General features: G+C 35.4%; 1 protein-coding gene across 2 annotated transcripts in view; it reads right to left on the bottom strand.

The window, feature by feature from the left end:
* mctp2a (multiple C2 domains, transmembrane 2a) overlaps nt 1–20,496 on the bottom strand; it is a 339,546-nt gene that overhangs the window by 113,767 nt on the left and 205,283 nt on the right. For both annotated transcript variants that reach the window (XM_028823594.2, XM_028823595.2), the window contains 3 exons: nt 20,026–20,127; nt 19,853–19,927; nt 17,305–17,424 (listed from right to left, as the gene is read on the bottom strand). In XM_028823594.2, the coding sequence (XP_028679427.1) occupies nt 17,305–17,424; nt 19,853–19,927; nt 20,026–20,127 (297 nt within the window). The remainder of the gene's footprint in view (nt 1–17,304; nt 17,425–19,852; nt 19,928–20,025; nt 20,128–20,496) is intronic.

Genomic DNA, 20,496 nt, shown 5'->3' on the forward strand with positions numbered 1-20,496 from the left:
TCAAAACAATAAAGTGAAAGCCCCATGCTGTTCTTTCCTGTTCTACGTCAAGAGACACTAAAACTTCTGGAAGGACGAATGCTGAAGGATTGTACTCCACATCCACTAAGTGGTGAACATTTGATGATTGCTACTTGACTTTAACTCTTTGAGGGCTGAATATTTTTCCCCCAAAAAAACTCAGTTTTCTGAAAAGCACAGAAAGCGATGGTTTCACACATAAATCAACCTAAAATGTCTGTTGCTACATGCTGTGGCTGCTGTTGGTGCATATTTGGCATCTCTGTGGCTGCGTGGGGGTACCTCGATGGCCAGCAGGAATGCACAGTGGGCTGGCTGCCTTGGCGGTGTTCGCACGGCAGGTAGGCAGCAGTGGCAGTGTGACGCAATATGATTTGTACCTCTTGTCATCATCATAAGTGGTGGTCCTCCAAGGCGAATGCTGCCGTAGGGGCATCAGCTAGCCATACGTGTTCAGCATAAGACCAGCTGGGGACTGCTGATGCTGGTACCTCACTTTTGTTTTCGATCCCCATCTCCTGATCACTTGCATCAAATTCCAAGTCTGACAAGTTATAGTCTGATTCAGAGATAATACATAAAACGTACATGGGTTTTTTTAATTATGCATATCCGCTTTAGTCTCTTGCCAGATGTCAATGTCATTTTAGAAATTATTTGCTCTTCGCTACTCACGCAGGGAATCGAGGTCAAATCAACAAACCTACTTAACTTGGAAGGGTGGGTTTTGTCGCAGTTTACAGCCAATTACCGTCCTCTATCCCCTGAATTTCGACAAAAGTCGACATCAGCCCTGAAAGAGTTAATTAATCCAGCTGGGTCTTGTGGTGCAATTATAGGGCGCACTTTCTCAATTCTTTTCACTAGAACCTGGCCAATACCTTTACATCATTATTTAGTAGTGAGACTGATATATAGAACAGAGATCGACACCTGGTATATGGTTTGAGGTAGAATACTGTCATCTTTTGCATCTTCAAACATAGCTAGCATTACTACAGTGAGTTTAGCAGACATCTTTTTGCAAAATTCCATTGGATAACTGCTTTGGCTTATAGTTTTCCCACTTTTCATCAAGAATTTATAGCATTCTGACTTTCAACATTCACTGGTGGTTTGTCCGGTTTTGCTAAACTACAATTAATCAAGAAAGGCATTAACATGGGCAAATATTCAGGGAGTACTTGGACTACTTTCAAGTACATTGTAGAAAAAAGGAGACATATGACAGGAAAAGGGAAGCACTGTGGTGGAGTGGTTATCACAAATGCCTCACAGTTCCACAACAGACTGACACACTGTCAGTGGTTTGGTTTTGCCTTATAACCAATATTGGATGGATGAAATATAGCACTCTTTAATACTGCAGTGGGGTGCTTACTCAATCTTCTATAAAAGAGGTCAAAAACCTGTGAGAAATGTCTCTCACTCAAGCAGGAATTTTGAAATCTGTAATCCAAATACTAGAAAAGACTCACATAAAACTTGTACTTTAAGACTTTTTTGGTAAGGAGCATAGCTGTCCCACAGTTATAAAAGGGGACAAAATCCTGAATTTAGATGAAAGACTAGAAGGAAACTGAGGAAGAGGACACAAAACCTAAAAGCAGGTTTAAAACACTAAAGTCAAATAAAGGCAGAAAAAAAGACTAAGAAAGTCGATCTCTTTAGATGATCTAACCTGTTGCAGTGGATGGGGCTTGCAGATGTGAATTCCTGTAATAATAGAAGACTGGTGTTTTGACTGCTACACTCTTGTGGTTCTAATGTACTTCTTTTTACATCATGTAAACTATGAATATACAGAAGATGAAATATACACTAATTTCCTCATCCACTTTTAAACACTACAGCAGTAGATTTAAGTTAGGTTAGATTTAAGGAGGCATAGTTCAATTTCACTAGAGCAAACATCTCTAATTGATTTTTGACTTTTACAATCATAATCAATGATAAAATGTCAAGCACTGGAAAAGGTAGGTAAATAGATAGACAGAACTAACATTATTTATCCCCAAGAGGGAATTTGGCTTTTCAAAGTAAGAATTAATACAGCAATTGTTACACAGAAGCTGTGCATTAACAAAAGTGATCAAATGAAAAAAAATGTTAAATTAGAAAGAACACATTTAAGCAACAAATTACTTCAAAAAACTAATAAAATACCTGCACTGTAATAAAACAGATATATGCTTACTGATCATTATGGAATGCATGAAAATATACTCTATTGGAAATGGAGAGGATTTGTGGTAGTTCTCTTTCACTGCAGGATTTCCCTCACTTTGGCATATACAATCTTTTTTGTATAGTACCTTTCCAAGTAAACAGCATCCTAAACTACTCTATTCTTTCTCAAGAAGATGCACAGAATGCAAATAAGAATGAGAGGTTTAATCGGTTCATTTCCATTTAAACATCCTTGCTTAAAAGCTCAAAGGCATACCCCCTATCTTGTTATAATGATAGGGAAAAAATCAATGAAAATTACGATTGCTTGAAATATTATGGCTCCCTACAACCTTGTAATGGCCTAATCGGGTTCAGAAAGTGGGTGGATAGGTGAAATATTGTAAAGTCTAGTCGGCAGCACTTAAGAAACAGTTCTGAGATCATTTGAAGAAAGAATGACAATGTACTTGTCCTGATAGGTATAGTATCTGTTCTCACTATGAAAGCTTTAACTAGTGTTTGGACAGGTAGCCAAGCCATCCCCTTGAGGATAAATTTTAAAACTGCTTCTAAAGCACACTTAAGCTCTGCTGGGGATCTGAACTTTATGGCCCCGAAGCAAAAGTAGCTATAATAGCGACTAAGGTCTAATTGCCTAGTCTACAATATTCCGAGAGGCTTCCATGGGACCAAATTCATCTCTACCCAGGAAGCAGAGACAAGGAATCTGTCACAAGGATTCATAATGGGCCACTAATGCAAATTTAGTTAACTGCACATGGCCTGGATAAAAGATAATGGTATAAAGAAATATCATTTGAGGTGACTATGTTGTAAAGATATATAAGAAAAAGAGAGAAAAAAGGCTAAAATTGTCTGAAATTACCTGTATCCTATTAAATAGAAAATGAGGCAATGGAAGTTAAATATAAAGGTTTTCGGATGTTAATATAAACAGCCATGTAGAAAGTTTACTGCATCTCTCCTTACAGCTTTGTTCTCAGTCAAATAAATCTATTTAATTATTTTTTATTTATTTTACAGCACTGCATCAGACACCCCAATTCACTGTATTTTCAAACTTAAAGAACACTTAAAAGTATTTGTGCTTTGTTATCATAAACTATGTGATGTATCTTTAAATGACAAAGATTTTAATATCAAAAGGCATAATATTAAACTATTAACAAAACTGCTTAGCAAATAATCTGCCAACTCCGCTTTTCAATTTGATAGAAAGTCGACCAACTTCAGAGTAAGTATTGCATGATGCCGTCTCTAATCAAGAAATGCAGATGAAATATTGCAGAGTCAGCTTCATGGCATCTGGAATACCTTGGAACTAAAGAATTAGAAGTATGATAAAAATGTTTAGATGTAAGGTTCTTAGGTACAAAGAGAGAATGATTAAATGAACAGGATACTGGAGAAATGTAGGTATAGGGAGAATTCAATGTTTATACATTAAAAAAAATTACTTTAAGAAAAAATGTGTTCTGTGTTATAACACATGGGAAACTTTCAAATTCAGATTGTCCTTTTAATGTTATCACTACATAAAGCTGATCTAATCAACAAATAACACTAAAAAATTGCACTTTAGAAGTGTTTATTACAGTAAATTCAACTAAAGCTAAAATCATTATTACACAACTCACTTAATCATCCTAAGTCTGGTAACATTTTGTATCTGGTGCAGCAGAATTGGTGCAAATGATTACAAACCATCACAGGGCAGCATGAAGGGCCGAAGTTTACACAACTGGATCTAGCCTAGGCACTCAAACATACAGGTGAATAGCAACTCCCTATAACAGGACAAATGGAGCTTTCTGATGGCTGCAGAATACATCTGTCAGAATTACAAAATTATTCCAAAGACTATTAAAATTAATTGTTGCAAAGAACAAAGAATTATATAGAAAAAGAAAAAATCTTGGTTCGTATACCAAGATCAGGATTGCACACCAGATTTCAGTTTGGTATTTTTCAAGTTGAAGTTATTTCATCACATGCATGGCATATATGCATTTGCCACACAAAACTGTGTTCCAAAGTCCAGCATTTCCTATAATTTTTTTTTTTTTTTTAATATTTTGCCTGCACTAGCATTTTATATTGGAAATAATGGGGCATAAGTAAAGCCAATAAACAAAAGTCTTAAAACTTACCAAATATAAATATTTTCATAGCCAAGTTAGTTGTTGAGTACTTATCCGCATCTTGCAATTACACGTACAGCGTAAAACAGCTTATACATCACTTTTGATGCAAAGCACAAAAAAAAAAAAAAAAAAAAAAAAAAAAATTACGAGATTCAGCCATTTTAAAAGAAAACCAGCCATGTGCACTACCTCAGTACTTCGTCTTCTGGAATAATCTTTCACCTCATGGGAAGTGGTTTCTTGTCAAAAGATAAAATCACTTTTCATGCTACGTGGTTGGTTTTGTTTCGACTCACTTCTGTTTATGTGAGAACCCAAACAAAGGAATATAAAACATATCCGTACCTTTAGAAAAATAGTACCAGGAATATGCAATAAAACAATTATTTCCAGATTCTTTTTGTTGTAACAAACGTGTTGGAAACTGGGGAGGCTTGTTTTGTTTTATTGAAACTCATAGAAGATATATTTGGAAAGTTTTAGGCTTTTATTTTACATTGGAGCTTTGTGCCCCATTTCCTCCATTATAAAGTGCCCCAATGTGGGCAAGATATTTTTAAAAATGTATAGAAAAGGCTGGACTTCGGAACAATTTTGCATGGCAAATGCATATACGTCTTGTTCGTGAAGAAATAACTGACTTGGAAAATACCAAACTTATGCTTTAACATCAAAGCTAGGGACCTCTCTTCCTATAATTAATGTGAAGGTACAGGAGCTAGCTTTCAGAAGTTGCACTAACCTGGTCTACAAAGTGGATCAGATTTTGTTTACTAAAATATTATATTTAATAACTCATCATTAGATAGAAGAATGTGGCAAGTACTATCATAGATATAAGATAATAGCAAATTTAAAAAAATATGTAATCTATATAAAACTGTGTGTTCATTTGTAAAGCTAAGCCACAAGACTTATTAAAAAAAAAAAAAAAAAAAAAAAAGGTTAAACCTCCTTTTGACATAAATGTGCATCCTATCACTTAGGCATTAACTGTGTTGATCCTATCACTTATGTATTAAACTATTTTTATATCTAACGCTTATACAAAAAAGCATACTTCATTCTATTGCTGTCCATAGGCAATCAAACTTTACTCCTTCCCATTAATAAAACAAGGTTGCAGTTCTTCCCACAGGTTGTTCTAGCAGTTCCATATTTTCAGTTAATTTTTGGAAATGTAAGATATAGGAAAACATCACTGTGCAACTTCCGAAGTAGACATGTTACATGGACGATATTAAACTTGCTTCATTCAACCTTCTATAAGTATGAAAGAAAATGGAAAAATAATGATAAGGTGGACTTTCATTGCCAAATATTTTTTTAATTATTAACACTGAAGAAAAAAAAAACTTTTCATAGAAATATAATGCTGCTTTTTAATGGACTGTTAACTGCAGAGTTAATTGAAGCATTCTTAGTAGATTTTAGTACTGGTCAAGGATTTTGTTGCAAATTTTTAAAAACTGAAGAAACAGATATAAAATGGCATGAGCACATTCCACAAATTCCAATAAGAGTTATACTATAATAGCCGATATGTCCAAAATGTGGATCTTCTCTTTAAAGTCTTACAATATACTACATAAAAAGAGTAAAAGTTAATTTCTAAAGTATTCGATACCTTGGTTAATTCCCTAATTTTGATGAAAAACAAATCATACTTTGAAATCTTGCTATGTGATATTCTTATTTCAAAACGTTGGAAATCAAAGCAAATTTTAGTTATTTATTTTTAAATGTGACATTGAATTGTGATATTGAGTTGTTGTCCAGGTCTGGAAAAATGTTGAATAGATCACTGTGAAAAGAATCTGATTTTTCTAATTTGAGATAATACAGAATAGGCGTGTGGGACTCTGGTCCTGGAGGGTTATTTTGGCAGCAGGTTTTCACTCTAACCATCTTCTTAATCAGTGACCAGTTTTCTCAGCTAAGTTCTTTCATCCTTAATTTTACCTGACTTGCTATTTAAGACTCAGACCCCTTGATTGTTTCTTTTTCCCTCAATTAGTCAGCAAACAATAATTACATACAAAACAAGCTAACACTTGACCAGCTAACCTGTGACTATCATACAATATCTGAAAATAAAGAAAGGGTAAGTTTCAGTAATGTTAATCTGCTCAGCTACGCAAAACATTTTGATGATGTTCTTAGAAAATAAAGTTTGTGAAATGTCTGCTGAGGCAGAATTAGAACACCAAGCCATGGAATAATGCTTAATGCTAATTAAGAAACTGATTGGAGTGAAACTGGTTGGAGTTTGAGGTGAGCTGGTCATCTGTTGGCTCACTTCATATCTCAAGGTGTCATTTAAGAAAAAAGAAGCAGTTCAGAGGACTAAGCCAATTATAAAAAAAAAAGACAATCAAAATTAAAGGAAAAGAAGTTAATCAGTAGCAAAAACTGATCACTAATTAAGAAGATGGTTAGAATAAAACCTGCAGTCACATTAGCCCTCCAGGACCAGAGTTGGGCACCCCGACATAGAATATTGGTTTAGCACTAAGTTATAAAAGGTATTTTTATTAGGATTCCTCCAGCTGGTATGGTAAACATTGTCCTGAAGGCAAAACCAAAAAGAAAACAAATCCTTTAATCATTAATCATAAACAGAAAACGGTTTTGGGGGGTTCAAAACCCCAAAAATCCAAATATCAAAAATAACCAAACAGACACAGGAACTAAAACAGCAATACCAAAGTTCAGGTTATAACTGCCTCTTCTCTGTCCCATTAAGTGGCCCCTCTCCTTAAAACTCAATTTTGAGGGGTTATCAATGTTTATTGAAGCTTGAAAAATGCTATAAAAATATTAAGTGTCAATTTTTCTTTGGTAAAACAAAGACTTGCTGCAATGTGCATCACAGACACCAATTTTCACTTCTTAATAACATTAACATTTTGGAAAAATGGCCAAAAGAACAGAGAAATAAACTGGATTTATTAAAGACAGAGATTTAGTATCCAATCTTTAGTGATTGTTTATTGTAGTATATTCATCTGCAGATTCTGAATTCCCAAAGATTTCACTAAATTTGGATGAAGGAAAAGTCTTTGATAGAGAAGAATAGGGATATATGTTTACTATACTGCACAAATTTGGATTTGGCCCTAAAATATCTGCATGGATTAAATTGTGTTATTCTAGTTCAAAAGCCTCCAATCCTTATTAAAAATACCAACTATGATCATTTCAAAGTTGAACATGGAACCAGACAAGGGTTTCCATTATTGCCAAAGCTTTTTGCTATTGATGTTGAACCCCCGTAGCTATCTCAAAAATAAAATTAATCATAAAGGAAGGGCTTGAATAGAGAAACCTTTTTATTTTTATAATATGATGCTTTATATTTCTGTCTCACATTCTCTACACCATTAATATTAAATATGTTAAGAAAACTTATTATTTCCAGATTCAAAATTAATATACATAAAAGCATGCTATTCCATTGAATCCTCTTGTATGTTAGACCAAGCCAGATCATTTTCATGGATTATATCAGAACAGCTTAAATACCTTAAAACTATTATAATTATAAGGAAACAAAGATCTATTCAAACAGTTTCAATGATATGATGTAGAACAAGCAATCAAAGCTTTAAATCTTTCAAGTATGTACCAGATTTGCACATTGTTTGAGAGTGAATTTGGGATATTCTTCCAGAAAGATTTGCTCCAGGTTGTATGAGCTAGTCAGATGACACTTCTTGCATGACAATTTTCAGCAGTGCCACAGAGTCTCAATTTGATAAAGACTAGGGCACTGCTGTACATTCACCTTTTTCTACTTGAGCCATACCTGGGTTATTTTTGGCCTTGAAATTCAGATCACTGCCTCACTGTGAAATATTCTTCCTTGTATTTTATCCAGATGCTCAGCCCCTGCTGAGGAACAGCAGTCTCACAGAATAATGTTGTCATCATCATATTTCACTTTTTTTTTTTTTTAAGGTGTGCACAGTATTACATATGCACTACACCGATTTCTTCTGAGATTTGGCCAAAAAAGCTCTAAGTCTCATCTGATCTCAAAAGCATTTTCCCCAATGTAAAACTGGGTCACTCTTATTCTTTCTAGCATACTTCTCATGTTTTCATACTGATCTTTTTGAGTATTAGCTTCTTTGGTGTCACAGTCACATACAGGTTACTGTTATGCCGACCTATTGACTTTGTACTTTTACTCATACTGTAGCTCCTTCAAAGTGAATGCCCACCTTTCTTTAGCTCTTCTCACAAGTCTCCTTAAAGCATAGTGTTTCAGGAACATTTTTAAAGCAGCATCAGGCTGGGTTGACACAGCATCTACTTACTGATAATTGAGGCAACAGTGCCCATGGCACATCCAAACACTTGGATACTGTTCTGTACTGTTTTCCTAACTTCTGCATGTGTACTGTTTTATCTCTGACTTCTTTGGAATGCTTTTTAGTTTTCATTTTCACAGCTGTCCTTCATATTTACAATGATCCCTTAACTGTGGGATTTTTATCCAGAAAATATGGCAGTTATTTTAATGATGCACTGGTGGAGGCCAATTGAAAGAGAACTGTGTCCTTGTTAGGCAGTTGTTCTTCACCTGTGTAAATTGAGAGCCTCCACAATACTTACAAAACAATGTAATACTAAAAAAAATACACATTTTGAGTTTCTATGATTTTTTTAAGCACTGGGAAACAATTTTGAAGTAAGATTTATTTTTTAATTCACCTACATTTCAGAACTGGTCAACAGCAAGGAACTATACATGTGAATTTTTTTGTAAAAAATAATTCGAATTTTCTAACGAGTTCCACATTAAATATATTTTATTTGAATTAATTACTCATGTTTTTTTAGATGAATGTCCCAGTTCTTGCAATTTTCTAGTCTAATGGCTTGTAATTGAGAGAAGTTAAGGTCAAATCTCAACAGTTTTAAAATTATAAACAATTGAACATATGGTAAAATCCACTACATTTCAAAACCATAACTGGACATTCTCTACACTGTCATTCATTTAAATCACATTTTATCATGTAGAGTTACAACTCTTTTTAATCTTCTGATAGGAGTAAAAACTACAGCACAAGGCACACTGGAACATTAAAGAGATGTTTACAGTAGTTGCAACACAGGCTTACATTAAAAGTCTTATCAAAGTTTTATTCTATGATATTCTTTTCACTGAGAAAACAATGCTTCAGGATAGAAAGTAAACAATAATGGGGTACTATCACTCTAAAAATAAGGGACAATTTTTAATACAAAGGCCAGTCTGCAATAGGTTTCCTTTCTTCATTATTACATCCAGAAAATAGTCTGATTTCTCTTCATCGTTTATCTCCAGACTAAATGGAGACCACCTTTCTCAAATACAGTACTTTCCATCTATAATCAGTACCTTGTCACACTGTAAGGATGCTTTTCTTCCTTAGCAGATTACTAATCCATAATTAAGATACATACATGTAATACTGTTATTTGATAATTGAGACGCTGCCTGAATAACATACTGTTAGAGTAAAGGAAGGCATAGCTGACTTTTGGAAAGTAAGGTCTGCCTCACACAGCTGTTGCACAAGCATTACTCAGTGTCACAAACTGGATATTAAGTGTCAGAATCTGGGCAAGTGACAGACACCTTTAAAGAGGAACCTAGAAAAAACATTGATAAGGAAGTAGAGACTATTCATTTAAAAGGAATGAATTCAAACATTAAGCAAACAGCTGCAATACCATTATTTCTATGGTAAAATTGACTGACTATATTTAGAGAGAGAAAGATTAGGAAAAAAAAAATCTAACCAAACAATCGGCCTTGAAAACACAGCCAAGCTATTTAAAAGAGCAAAAAAGTTACTAACGCTTAGCTTGATGCTATTAAACTGAAACAGTAGTTTAAAGAGAAAAAAAAGCACAAAACAAGTTGGCTGCAATGAAATTCAGAAACAAAAAAGCCTTCTGGGTAAGTGGGAATGAGCCGAGGATGCAGTGCCAGGCTGATTGCTGCAGATTAGAGAAACACAGCTAAGCAAGTTTAACAAGGCTGACTTGAGGCTTTCTGGGAGGGAGGGTGGATGGTTTGGGTGGGAGAATGTGAAACAAAACAAAATTTTAAAGCACTAAGAGAAAAGGCTTGCATAATCTTTGCTTGAATCCAGAATCACTTTTCTGGGTGAAATCAAGGGCGGTTTAAGTAACATGGAATGGTTTCTCAATTAAAAAAAAAAAAAGAAAAGAAAAAAAAGGCATGAATTATAAATCAAAGGACCCAGTGGCTGCAACGCTCACGTCTGCATTCTCTGAAAGCAGAGCTTGAAGTTAATGTCTGGCTAGGGGCTAGTGGCAAGGATAGCAACTTTGTACTGACAGAAACATGTTTTCAGGCACTTGTAAACGCAAGTCAATGAGACATGTAATTTGTTGTACAATTGGACCAGCAAAAACCCTCTGTGGGTTGGAGAAGGGGTTTTCAGAAGGTTACTATGGAGGATAACATAAAAAGAGGCAGTTCTAGGTTTGTTGAAATGTTTCCAGGTCACTTTTGCTTACTAGAAATTTTCAGTAGTATTAAAAGAATAAAAGTATTCCCTGGGATGAGACGTATAGTGGCTGACCACACAGTAAACACAAATGATCTAGTCCTCAAAGAGCAACTATGAACCCATGAAAAAGAATAAAAACATGCAGAATGGCTGGGGGGACAATAAATATGGCACACAGTTCTTTGACACAAAGAACAGTTTAATACCCAAGAGGTTTAACCTGATGTTTAAATGCTTATTCAAACTCTTCCAGCAGAACAATGTATCATTTTAGGGTTGACATCATTTTCAAAGGACTTCAGGGCAAAGTATATCCTAGGCATAATTTGATAAGAGTAGCCATTACCTATAGTACATCTCCTTAGAGGCCGCAGTCATCTCGGGAGGACACCTTGTGAAAATATTTCAGGTTTGACACCTACAAAGGATACTTCTTTTAGACTGAAAAATCAAAGCAAAGATAGAAGCTGTGCAAAAAACCCTGCTCAGTTGAGACCAATCTATAAAGCAGAATGTCTTGTCCAGGTGCCGTTTCTGCCTTGTACTAATGATTGCTGATATAGGCTCTAGCTGGCCCACAACCATACCCTGGATAAGCAGGTTAAGGAGATGAATGGATGGATGGATGAATGAATGGAAAGTAATAACATATGTAAAACATAGAGACAGAACAGTTTGCTTTGAAGACCGACTGCATGATAATGGTTTTCATCCTGGGTAGGCTGAGGCCAGATCTGGTCTGTGGTGTACTAGGTTCATACAAGACACAAACGGACCTGGCCTATGTATCTCCTTGGTAATTTAGGTAAAGGGAATCCATGGCTGTGTGTGTATCACTTGCCCTGGTCTTGCTGCATCAAACTGAGAGTTTACTTACTGTATACATTGCTTATTGTTTCCTTTTGAGCAATGCAAATGCGGACTATGGCAAAACTATAATTCTTTCTTCTCCACTTGTATTAATTCTTCCTTCCATATTTTAATTAACATTATTTCACAGCTGAAAGGGGATGTTAAACGAAATGGAAGTACTGGAACACAAAAGAAATCTCCAGATCTTAATGATGGACATAAATTACATAACAAAGTGATTCCAAAACCGGACAGAATGGGAAAACAAAATAAACTGAATTTAAACACTACTTACCAGTGCACCAGAAAAACAAATAATGAACATAATTTGAATAATTTACAGACACATAGAAATGCCACATATACAGCACAAGCTTCACACCCCAAAGAAGTGATCCCAAGCCACTAGGAACAAACCCAGGCTATAAAAAAAATAATAAAAAGTAAAGTTTCTCCTCAACATAACTCACTGGAATTCAAATTTCTCCTTCACAGGCATGTGGGAGCACAGTCGATGCCTTTGAACATCGGACATTGCTCTCAGCCCTGGCGCCTGTTGTGTCTCTCTGTCACTAGCCGCGTTCATTAATTTAGCAGACTTGAAGAAGACAGTCAGATGGGGCCCCCCGGTGCCTGTCAGAGGACAGCAGCAATACAGATTGCCACTTCTGGACACTCTGTCCCTATCCTTCAAGGAAGCATGCATATCATATGTGAGGGTGTTTAATCTATGTCGGCTACGTTAACACTCAATGACCTCTTAGGCGACAGAGCAGACACCAGAGGACTCTCCTCTAAATCCTTCTCTCTCCTCTCCTGGAGGTGTTGCAGTCAAAGCACTGCAGGCTCTTGATAATGTGACAGCTCAACACAAGTACTCTCTTGTGCAGCACGGTAGTCTCCATAATAGCTCAGAGTTTAATTCCACAAAAATCTGAGGTAAAAAAAATAAATTGAAGACTACTACTTGTAGGAAAGAAATAGATTAACGGCATACAGCAAAAAGAAAAAAAAAAAGTATTTTCAGAATGGAAGGAGATAGCACTCACCATCAAAGTTGCTATCATAGAGGTCATACAGGAATGAGTTTAGAAGTGGCCTTAAACCTAATGCAAAGATTCCGTTTCTAAAATAGGGTACTCTAATATAACATGTATTGTAAATACCCTAAGATGAAGAATAGAAATTCAGGCAAAATGTCTCTTAGGTTAAATGCAAAACACATTAAACTAGTTTATTTTCCTATACCATGTACATACAATGGTAAGTGGGACAGTCAACCACATCACAAAGTAAATTTAAAGAGTTAGAAAAAAAGTCTCAGAGATGTGGTCATGATATAAAGGTTAGATAGTTGCAGTTGCACACTGGACGTTTCCCAAGAGAACATGCAAGATTTCTGAGAGTTCTCCCGTCCAAGGACTGGCCACACTTGATCACTGATCTGCCTGAATCAGATCTGAAAGACAGCCAAGGAATTTACTGCTTTAGGCCAACTCTACGCATACAGCCATCTGATCTTTTCAGTCGCCCATCATGCCGCATACATAATTTGGGGTGGGGGGCTGCTTGGGTGATGAGACTTTGTGTCTAGTCATTTACACAAATGAAAAAGAAATTTGATGATTACAAGAAAGTGTGAATTGCCTTAGTGGGATAAGTACAGATATCATAACCAAGAGAAAACGTAAAGTAGTTAAACATTTTTTATTTTTCATCTCTTTTCTGTTCAGAGCATCTTGGACAAACAAAGACGTGGTTAATGGCCATTCTTTTCATTCCAGCTCTGATGTGGAGGACGATGATAAAAAACAGCATTCAGGATTTAATTATTTATTTAGGAAATGCACACTTTTTGGCTGCATGGCAGATCGAAAAGGAAGACAGAAGGGTTGCTGCTTCATTCTATCTGATGGTACTCTGTCTCCACCCGCAGGCCTATGGATTTTACTGCAGGAAAGAACTTTATTTGACCCCTCCACCAGAGCTGGTGTGTCAGTGTGTGTAAAATTCAGCTTGTTCACTTCTGATGAAAACCATATTAAATGGAAAAATTTATTATTATTACTACTATGATGGCTTCAACTGTCACAGTCTCTGCACAGGATAACAGTTTTGTCATATCTTTAGTGTTCAGAAAGTCTTGCTCCTAATATAATGAGCTTCAACAAAGATATCTCGAGGAAGTTTACCAGAAAAGGCCCATTATAATGAATAATAGTACTGGAATTGAATTTTGCACTTCTGAATTACCACAGAAAGCATATTCATTTTATACCCAGAATTATTTCTATTGCGCAAAAGTTTAGCTGCAACTGTCTAAAAAAGTCACTATTAAAAATAAATAAATAAATAAACTCTTAGTTCACCAGACTTGCATTTTTCTACATAGCTGCAGTTAAAATGAACTGCACAGACAGACACTTACTCCTAGTTAGAGCCACTAAGGTATACATTCATCCAATAGCCATGTGAGAATGTAGGAAAAACCTTTAAACAAACTAATGCAGAAAACATCTAAGGCTAAAAGTGGGGAGGGAAAAAAGTCTTATGTTGAGGAAAAGGGTACCATTGTTTGTCATCATTACTCATGGCTACAGAAATAATGACAACATATTCTTCAGTGTAACAATTTATATTTAATCATTTTAAATTAATTTAAGCTAATAGATAATAATTGAACTCATTGCTAAACACAGAGTACAACAGACATTGTACCAAACAAAGGCTTGGTGTGACCCCATCAATAAAGTCTGTAACACAATTAAACAATATATATATTTTTTCGGTCTGTTTCATGGTTTACAGCTACAGAGTTGCTGCAGTCTCTTTCAAGTAACATGGAGTCCTTACAGTGTATGATGGCAGTGATCTAAACTCGGAACAAACCTGCCTGTACTAGGACAATGCATTTTAATAACCACATACACTGCACTACAGAAGACCAATTATATAAGCTGTACACTGGAGAAGAAAGGAGAAAATGCAGTCAGAAACCATCTGCCAGTTTGAGACAGATATAATGACAGTGCTGCTTAAATATATAAGAGAAATGGCTACTGTACTTAAGGTGGTGCATCACTTTAGATGGCTTTTAGTACAAAACTTCCCACCTGAAGTGAGACTGAGAGAGGAAAAGGTCTTGCTGACACAGTACTGAGTGTTCACTGGCATTTGGATAATGTAAAAGTCCTTAATAGGTGTCTTTTTAGGAGGTGTTAAAAGCAATAAAAAGCTCACTCTCGTTTCAAAGACAGCTGTTAGCTGCCAATTCAAACACATCTGGTCAAAAAAAAAAAAAAAAAAAAAAAGACTGCTGTGGCCTTAGGCTTCCAGATGTATAAAAAGCATAATCATGCTGCATTAAAGCTCCTTTTAATTAACATTTCAAAAACCTAATTTATCATAAATGCAGAAAGTATTTTGTATATACAGATTTTAATTTGCCTTTTAAAAGTCTGCCAATACAGCTATGTGATGAATGGTTTCCTTTTCAGTGTACATGCCTATCCCTTGATAACAAGAAAGAGACACCAAAAAAATCTTCACAACTTTAGAAGGACTCCAGCAGTACTGAAAGCCTAAGAGACTGAGTGAAAATGGGGTAAGGAGGATTTGCCTGGGTGGCCCGCAAATAGCATCACATGTCAACTGACTTATACTCTTGCCCCGGAATACTTACCATGCTAAATACAATACCACCAAAATTTTGTTATGGTGTTTGAATTTAGGTTTAGGTCTCTAAATGGAGAAACCAGACAATGTATTGACTCACCACTGAGAGAAATGGTATGATTATACCCATACACACACAGTAGTGGATACAGGCGAACTGAAGAGGCCTATAGCCAAGTCTTTATAGACACATGAGACAATCATCCAGTGTGTAAGCTTTGAAACTCTGAACAAAACATATATGTAAAACTCTATAGAAATCACATCATACTTAATGTCATAGTAGCATATGGCAAGTAGCAGTGTCAGCGCAGTTCTCTTTAACAACCCTGTATTAAATTTTGAGATTAAGCACTTAGCTAGCAAGTAGGAACACTGCAAGGTCATAATTTGTAGCATTGTACTCTGGCTGCAAGGCCACTATTTGTAACATCACACAGTGGTACATCTTCAATTTTGATCATCATGATATTAACAGCACAGCTGCTCTTAAGGGAAACTTAGGTTTGTGTCATCACCAAATTGGGATTTGCAGAGCAGGAGACTAATTTAAAAAGGAACTGCAAAAGCAGTACCAGACATTAAAGTTTCTGCATATTTTAGTTTTTGGTAGTACAGAAAAAAATTTCAGCCTTTACAGAGTCATTTACATTAATAATAATAGTAATTAAAATGTAATTTTCTTTGAAAAAGTATTCTCTTTGATGTGAAATTAGCTAATCAAGAACCAATAATCATAATTGTATTTGATGTTGTGAACAATGAACCATTGAGGAAAGCAAAAAAAATATGTGCATAATACATTTCAAAACATATAACTCAAGAAAACAAGTATTGATTATGGCCTCCAGCTGGAAAAAAATGTTTAAGTGCATTTTCTGTTCAAGGATTTGGCCTTTAAAAAGACAAGTAAATTAGTTTAAAAACAGTACTTTACAGAACATACCTTCTTCCTTCTTATGCAGTGTAATGCTATGTTTTGGATCAGCACTAACCTCCCTGTTGTGGGCCATGTATATCAAGACTGTCTACACTACATGCTGACCTTGTTTTCACCTCCTCCTGCTCTTCAGCTATGCATTTCATTGCCTTTTATCAATCAACTATACTTTTATTTCCTTCACTTTTCTCTGTTTCCTGAATGCCCCACTCAAATTTGCCTTTTTCTGTCCTGTTCTTGCTTTTAATATCCACCCCTCAAAGCTGCTACCCTGTCTTCATTCTCTTATACTCTGCACATAAGAATAAGAGCCAGCTTTTAGATCTGCAGACTAAACGGGAATCATGCAGAATGAAACAAAGAAGCTTAAACAAAAGAACAGTGGAAAAATAAAAGGGCCATACAATGTAATGCTTCATGCTCCTCTCATCTGAAAAGATTTCCTAACAGTAAGCAATCTAAAAGAAATAAAGAATTAAGTAAATTAATAGAGTTGTGGGAAAAATGGTGACAGCCGGTCCCCACAGTGTCCATAGTCCAGCCAGAATTCCATCATTATGTATACTACGGCATACATTTACACAGTATTCACTGAACAATCTAACTGCTCCCCAACCCCCTCAGCCTAAACTCAAACTCTCACAACCACCATTTTGGATTTATAGTTCAGAAACCCAAGTTGATATCTTCACGTTATAAACATTTTCACTTACAGATTAAGTTCTCCTCAAAGGAATACAGCTGAATGAGAGTCACAAATATACAGCATATAAAACAATAAGCTATTCTCAGTCATCAGGAAATAACACCTCATTAAAACAGATGAGGAATTAAGGAGTTAAACATTTTCTTTTTTATGAACCACATTTTTAAAGATTAACATACAGACAGCCAAAGGGCTATTCATGTTCATTAAACTGGTGCAGAGGCCTAAATTACTTACCAGAAAAGCTATTAAACTCCTTGGTGTGGATTCCCACTGAAAACAGCTTTTAATGTAGCGGATAGTATTCCATATAGCAAGAGAGATTTTCTTAACACGATCAATGTTCCTTGTTAGAATCTGATCAGAAATGAAAAAGTAAAAAACAGACTTGAGGCAGGATGCCCAGTGTTAAAAATTCATAGATTACGTACATGAACATATTCACTGAGTCTTTGAAGACAATCACAATGCAAATTTACTGAAGAAAATTGACAGAGAATTAAAAAAAATCTCTAGACAAGGGGTGATAATTTGTCAACAGCACAAGAAACCAGGTTTGATTTTGTTACAGTACAACATTTGAATTAAAGTAGTTAAATAAAGTACTGTATAAAAGTAAACTGAAGGTTTAGCTAAAGCATCAGGACAGGATCTGCAGTGCTGAAGCATTAGTCAGCAAGATGCTGGGCAACAATCACAGCATAAAGAGCATAAGCGACTCCTTATTGAAAATGATTATTTATTTAAAAGGTCTGTCTAGTTGATGCTACTCTTCACTTTCATTGAAAAATAACTTACAATTACAAAGCACACTCACTTAGGTATACAGTAAATTTAATGTTATACAATTTATAAAGGTTAATTTAATACAGTAGTACAGGCATTGAATTTCCAGTTAGACAATAATGTTAACTTCCCTTAGTTATTTCTTTAGATCTATAGTCAGAAGGTAGATCTGAAGCTTTGTCTGTATTTCTACTGGTGTCATAAGACAGATTTACTGATTTGGATGTTTTGAGTATTGAAATCTGCATCTCCTGTGGCTCTTCGTTATCAACTCTCATAATAGCAGTCATTTTCAACTCTTTTTGATGGACCGTAACACATTATTTACTTTAAATGCATTTTACAATTTAGATTTTCACATAAAATCTGCCAATTATTTCAACCTTACATCAACTCCTACACTATAATCGTAACTAAACAACAGCAGTTTCAGTTTCAGATTTTGCTGCATTTCAGATTTTGCAATTTTGGAGTAAGAATGGTCAATTTGTATTAAATAAAGCAAAACCGTAGAATGATCGCTAGACCATTTAAAAAAAAAAGAAAAAAAAAGCTATTTATTGTTATTTCAAGGTTGCCATGAATTCTGCTATATGTCCTCAAAGCATCAGGCAAAATATAAGAGCCAACTCTAAATAAAACAACAGACGACTTAGGGCACATTCACACACAGCTATGCTTGCATAATTGACGTATGGTGGACGAATTTACAGTTCGGTCAATAAATCTAATACGTGTAGTTTTCAAATGTGGGAAACTACTAAAGCACCTGGACACAATAAGGGGAAAAATATGCAAAAATAGAGTGACTAGACCAAGCTCGAACCCAGGCCAAAGTGTTATGAAGCAACCAACTGACTGTCTAATAAACTAAACTTATCAAAATTTCTACAGGACACACTGAGGAGAAACTAAACAAAAAGATCAATATGAATTTAGTTATTTTTTAAGGGAGCTTATACAACACAAGTAACAAGTGGTTCAGAGCCAATCTGTGCAGCAGTGGAAACGAGGCACAAACCAACCCTGGCTGGGGAAAAAGTCCTTTGCAGCTTATAGTCACGCAAATTTGGAACTGAGGCAGCCATGCTAACCAGTATACCATGCAATCAAATTAATGAAATAATAATGAAAAACATCAGTGTGGGTTTCTTCCAGGTGTTCCTTTTTTCCTACAGAGCAAAAACAAGCAGGTTTTAAACTGATGTTGTTCAATTTCTGTTACATTGTATTATTAAATTCACCCTATTGTGGTTGTGTGAGTATGTTCACCCTGTGATGGACTGGTGCTCTGCCCAGGGATTGTTTCTGCACATGCACACTATACTAGGCTGGGACTGTACCCTACCATAAGCAGTTTAGGAAAATAAATGGATGTATGGATGGGATTGGCACAAGTGCCTCTAAATGACTTCGTTTAAAATTAATTCTGCTCAGTTTTTTAACAGTATTTACCTATCTAAATACTGAAATGGAAGCTGGACAGCATGACTTTGTTACATCGCCAGATACAGAAAACGAACAAGATTCTAATTTAGAGGGAATCAGAATTAACCATTTGAGGGCATGTCCTTATAACATACTGAACATCAATCTATGACGTGATTCCATAGTCATATATAAACCAGCATAACAGCGAAAGATTGTGTTCAAGAGTCAGGAAAGAAAGTGTAACTGTAAAGGCACAGCTGCAATGAAAAATAAAATGTCTATAAGCTATATTTACAGAAAGGTCACCAGAAAAATAAGCAGACCTGTCAAAATTCATTTGACATCATCTCCATTCAATACAAAGGTACATATTCCCTTCTGATTACAAGTCTATCGGTATAGTTTAAGCAAAAACTAATGGCTACAACATTTAATGCATAATGAAGCATACTTTTTGGGACACATTTGAGTACTGTGGTTGTGTGTTTTTAGTTTCACCATGAGGAAAGCATTTTTATTTTTTGAAATTAAAGACCTTTCATTGAACAGTACAATTAAAATATGATACCTTCTTTGATAATTTGGGGTTGTCCTCATTAAGCTTCTGCTCTTGTGGTGTAAAAGTCCGAAAACAGGCTTTGATCTGCAAAAGAAACAAAAGGAGGAAACACATTAAAATATTATATGTCTATTAATTCAGAGCATAGTGCTTTTGCAAAATGTACTCAACTGCTCACTTACAGGGTTGTAAATGACATTAATTTCCAAGTAAATGATGCCCTTAGTTGGTCCACCCAAGTCTTTGTTCTTCAGGACATAACATGTTTGTTGACCATTTTTTACCTACAATTTAGAAAACTTTAAATTAGATGACATAAATGGGTTGCTCAACTCTATTTTATTTTATAACTTACATGATCTGAAATGTGGTCTATAAAGGACATTTTTGAAATTACAAGTACTCTGGTGGCTTATATATTAAATGTTCAAAATTATACACTGCACCCAGACTTAATGGCCTAGTTTGTATAAGAACCCAGACTGGGAGATCAGCATATCACAGACATGATATGATCTATATGTCCATTCCATACATGAATGGACTACTGGAACAACTGTAATCCACACTGTTTTCAGCGACATTCGACATTGACAGTCGGAACTCTTGAAGACAGACTTCACATTCCTTATTTAAGCCATGAAGGACAGTAC

This window comes from Erpetoichthys calabaricus, chromosome 17 (assembly GCF_900747795.2).
Source record: "Erpetoichthys calabaricus chromosome 17, fErpCal1.3, whole genome shotgun sequence".
NCBI classification, from domain to species: Eukaryota; Metazoa; Chordata; class Cladistia; order Polypteriformes; family Polypteridae; genus Erpetoichthys; species Erpetoichthys calabaricus.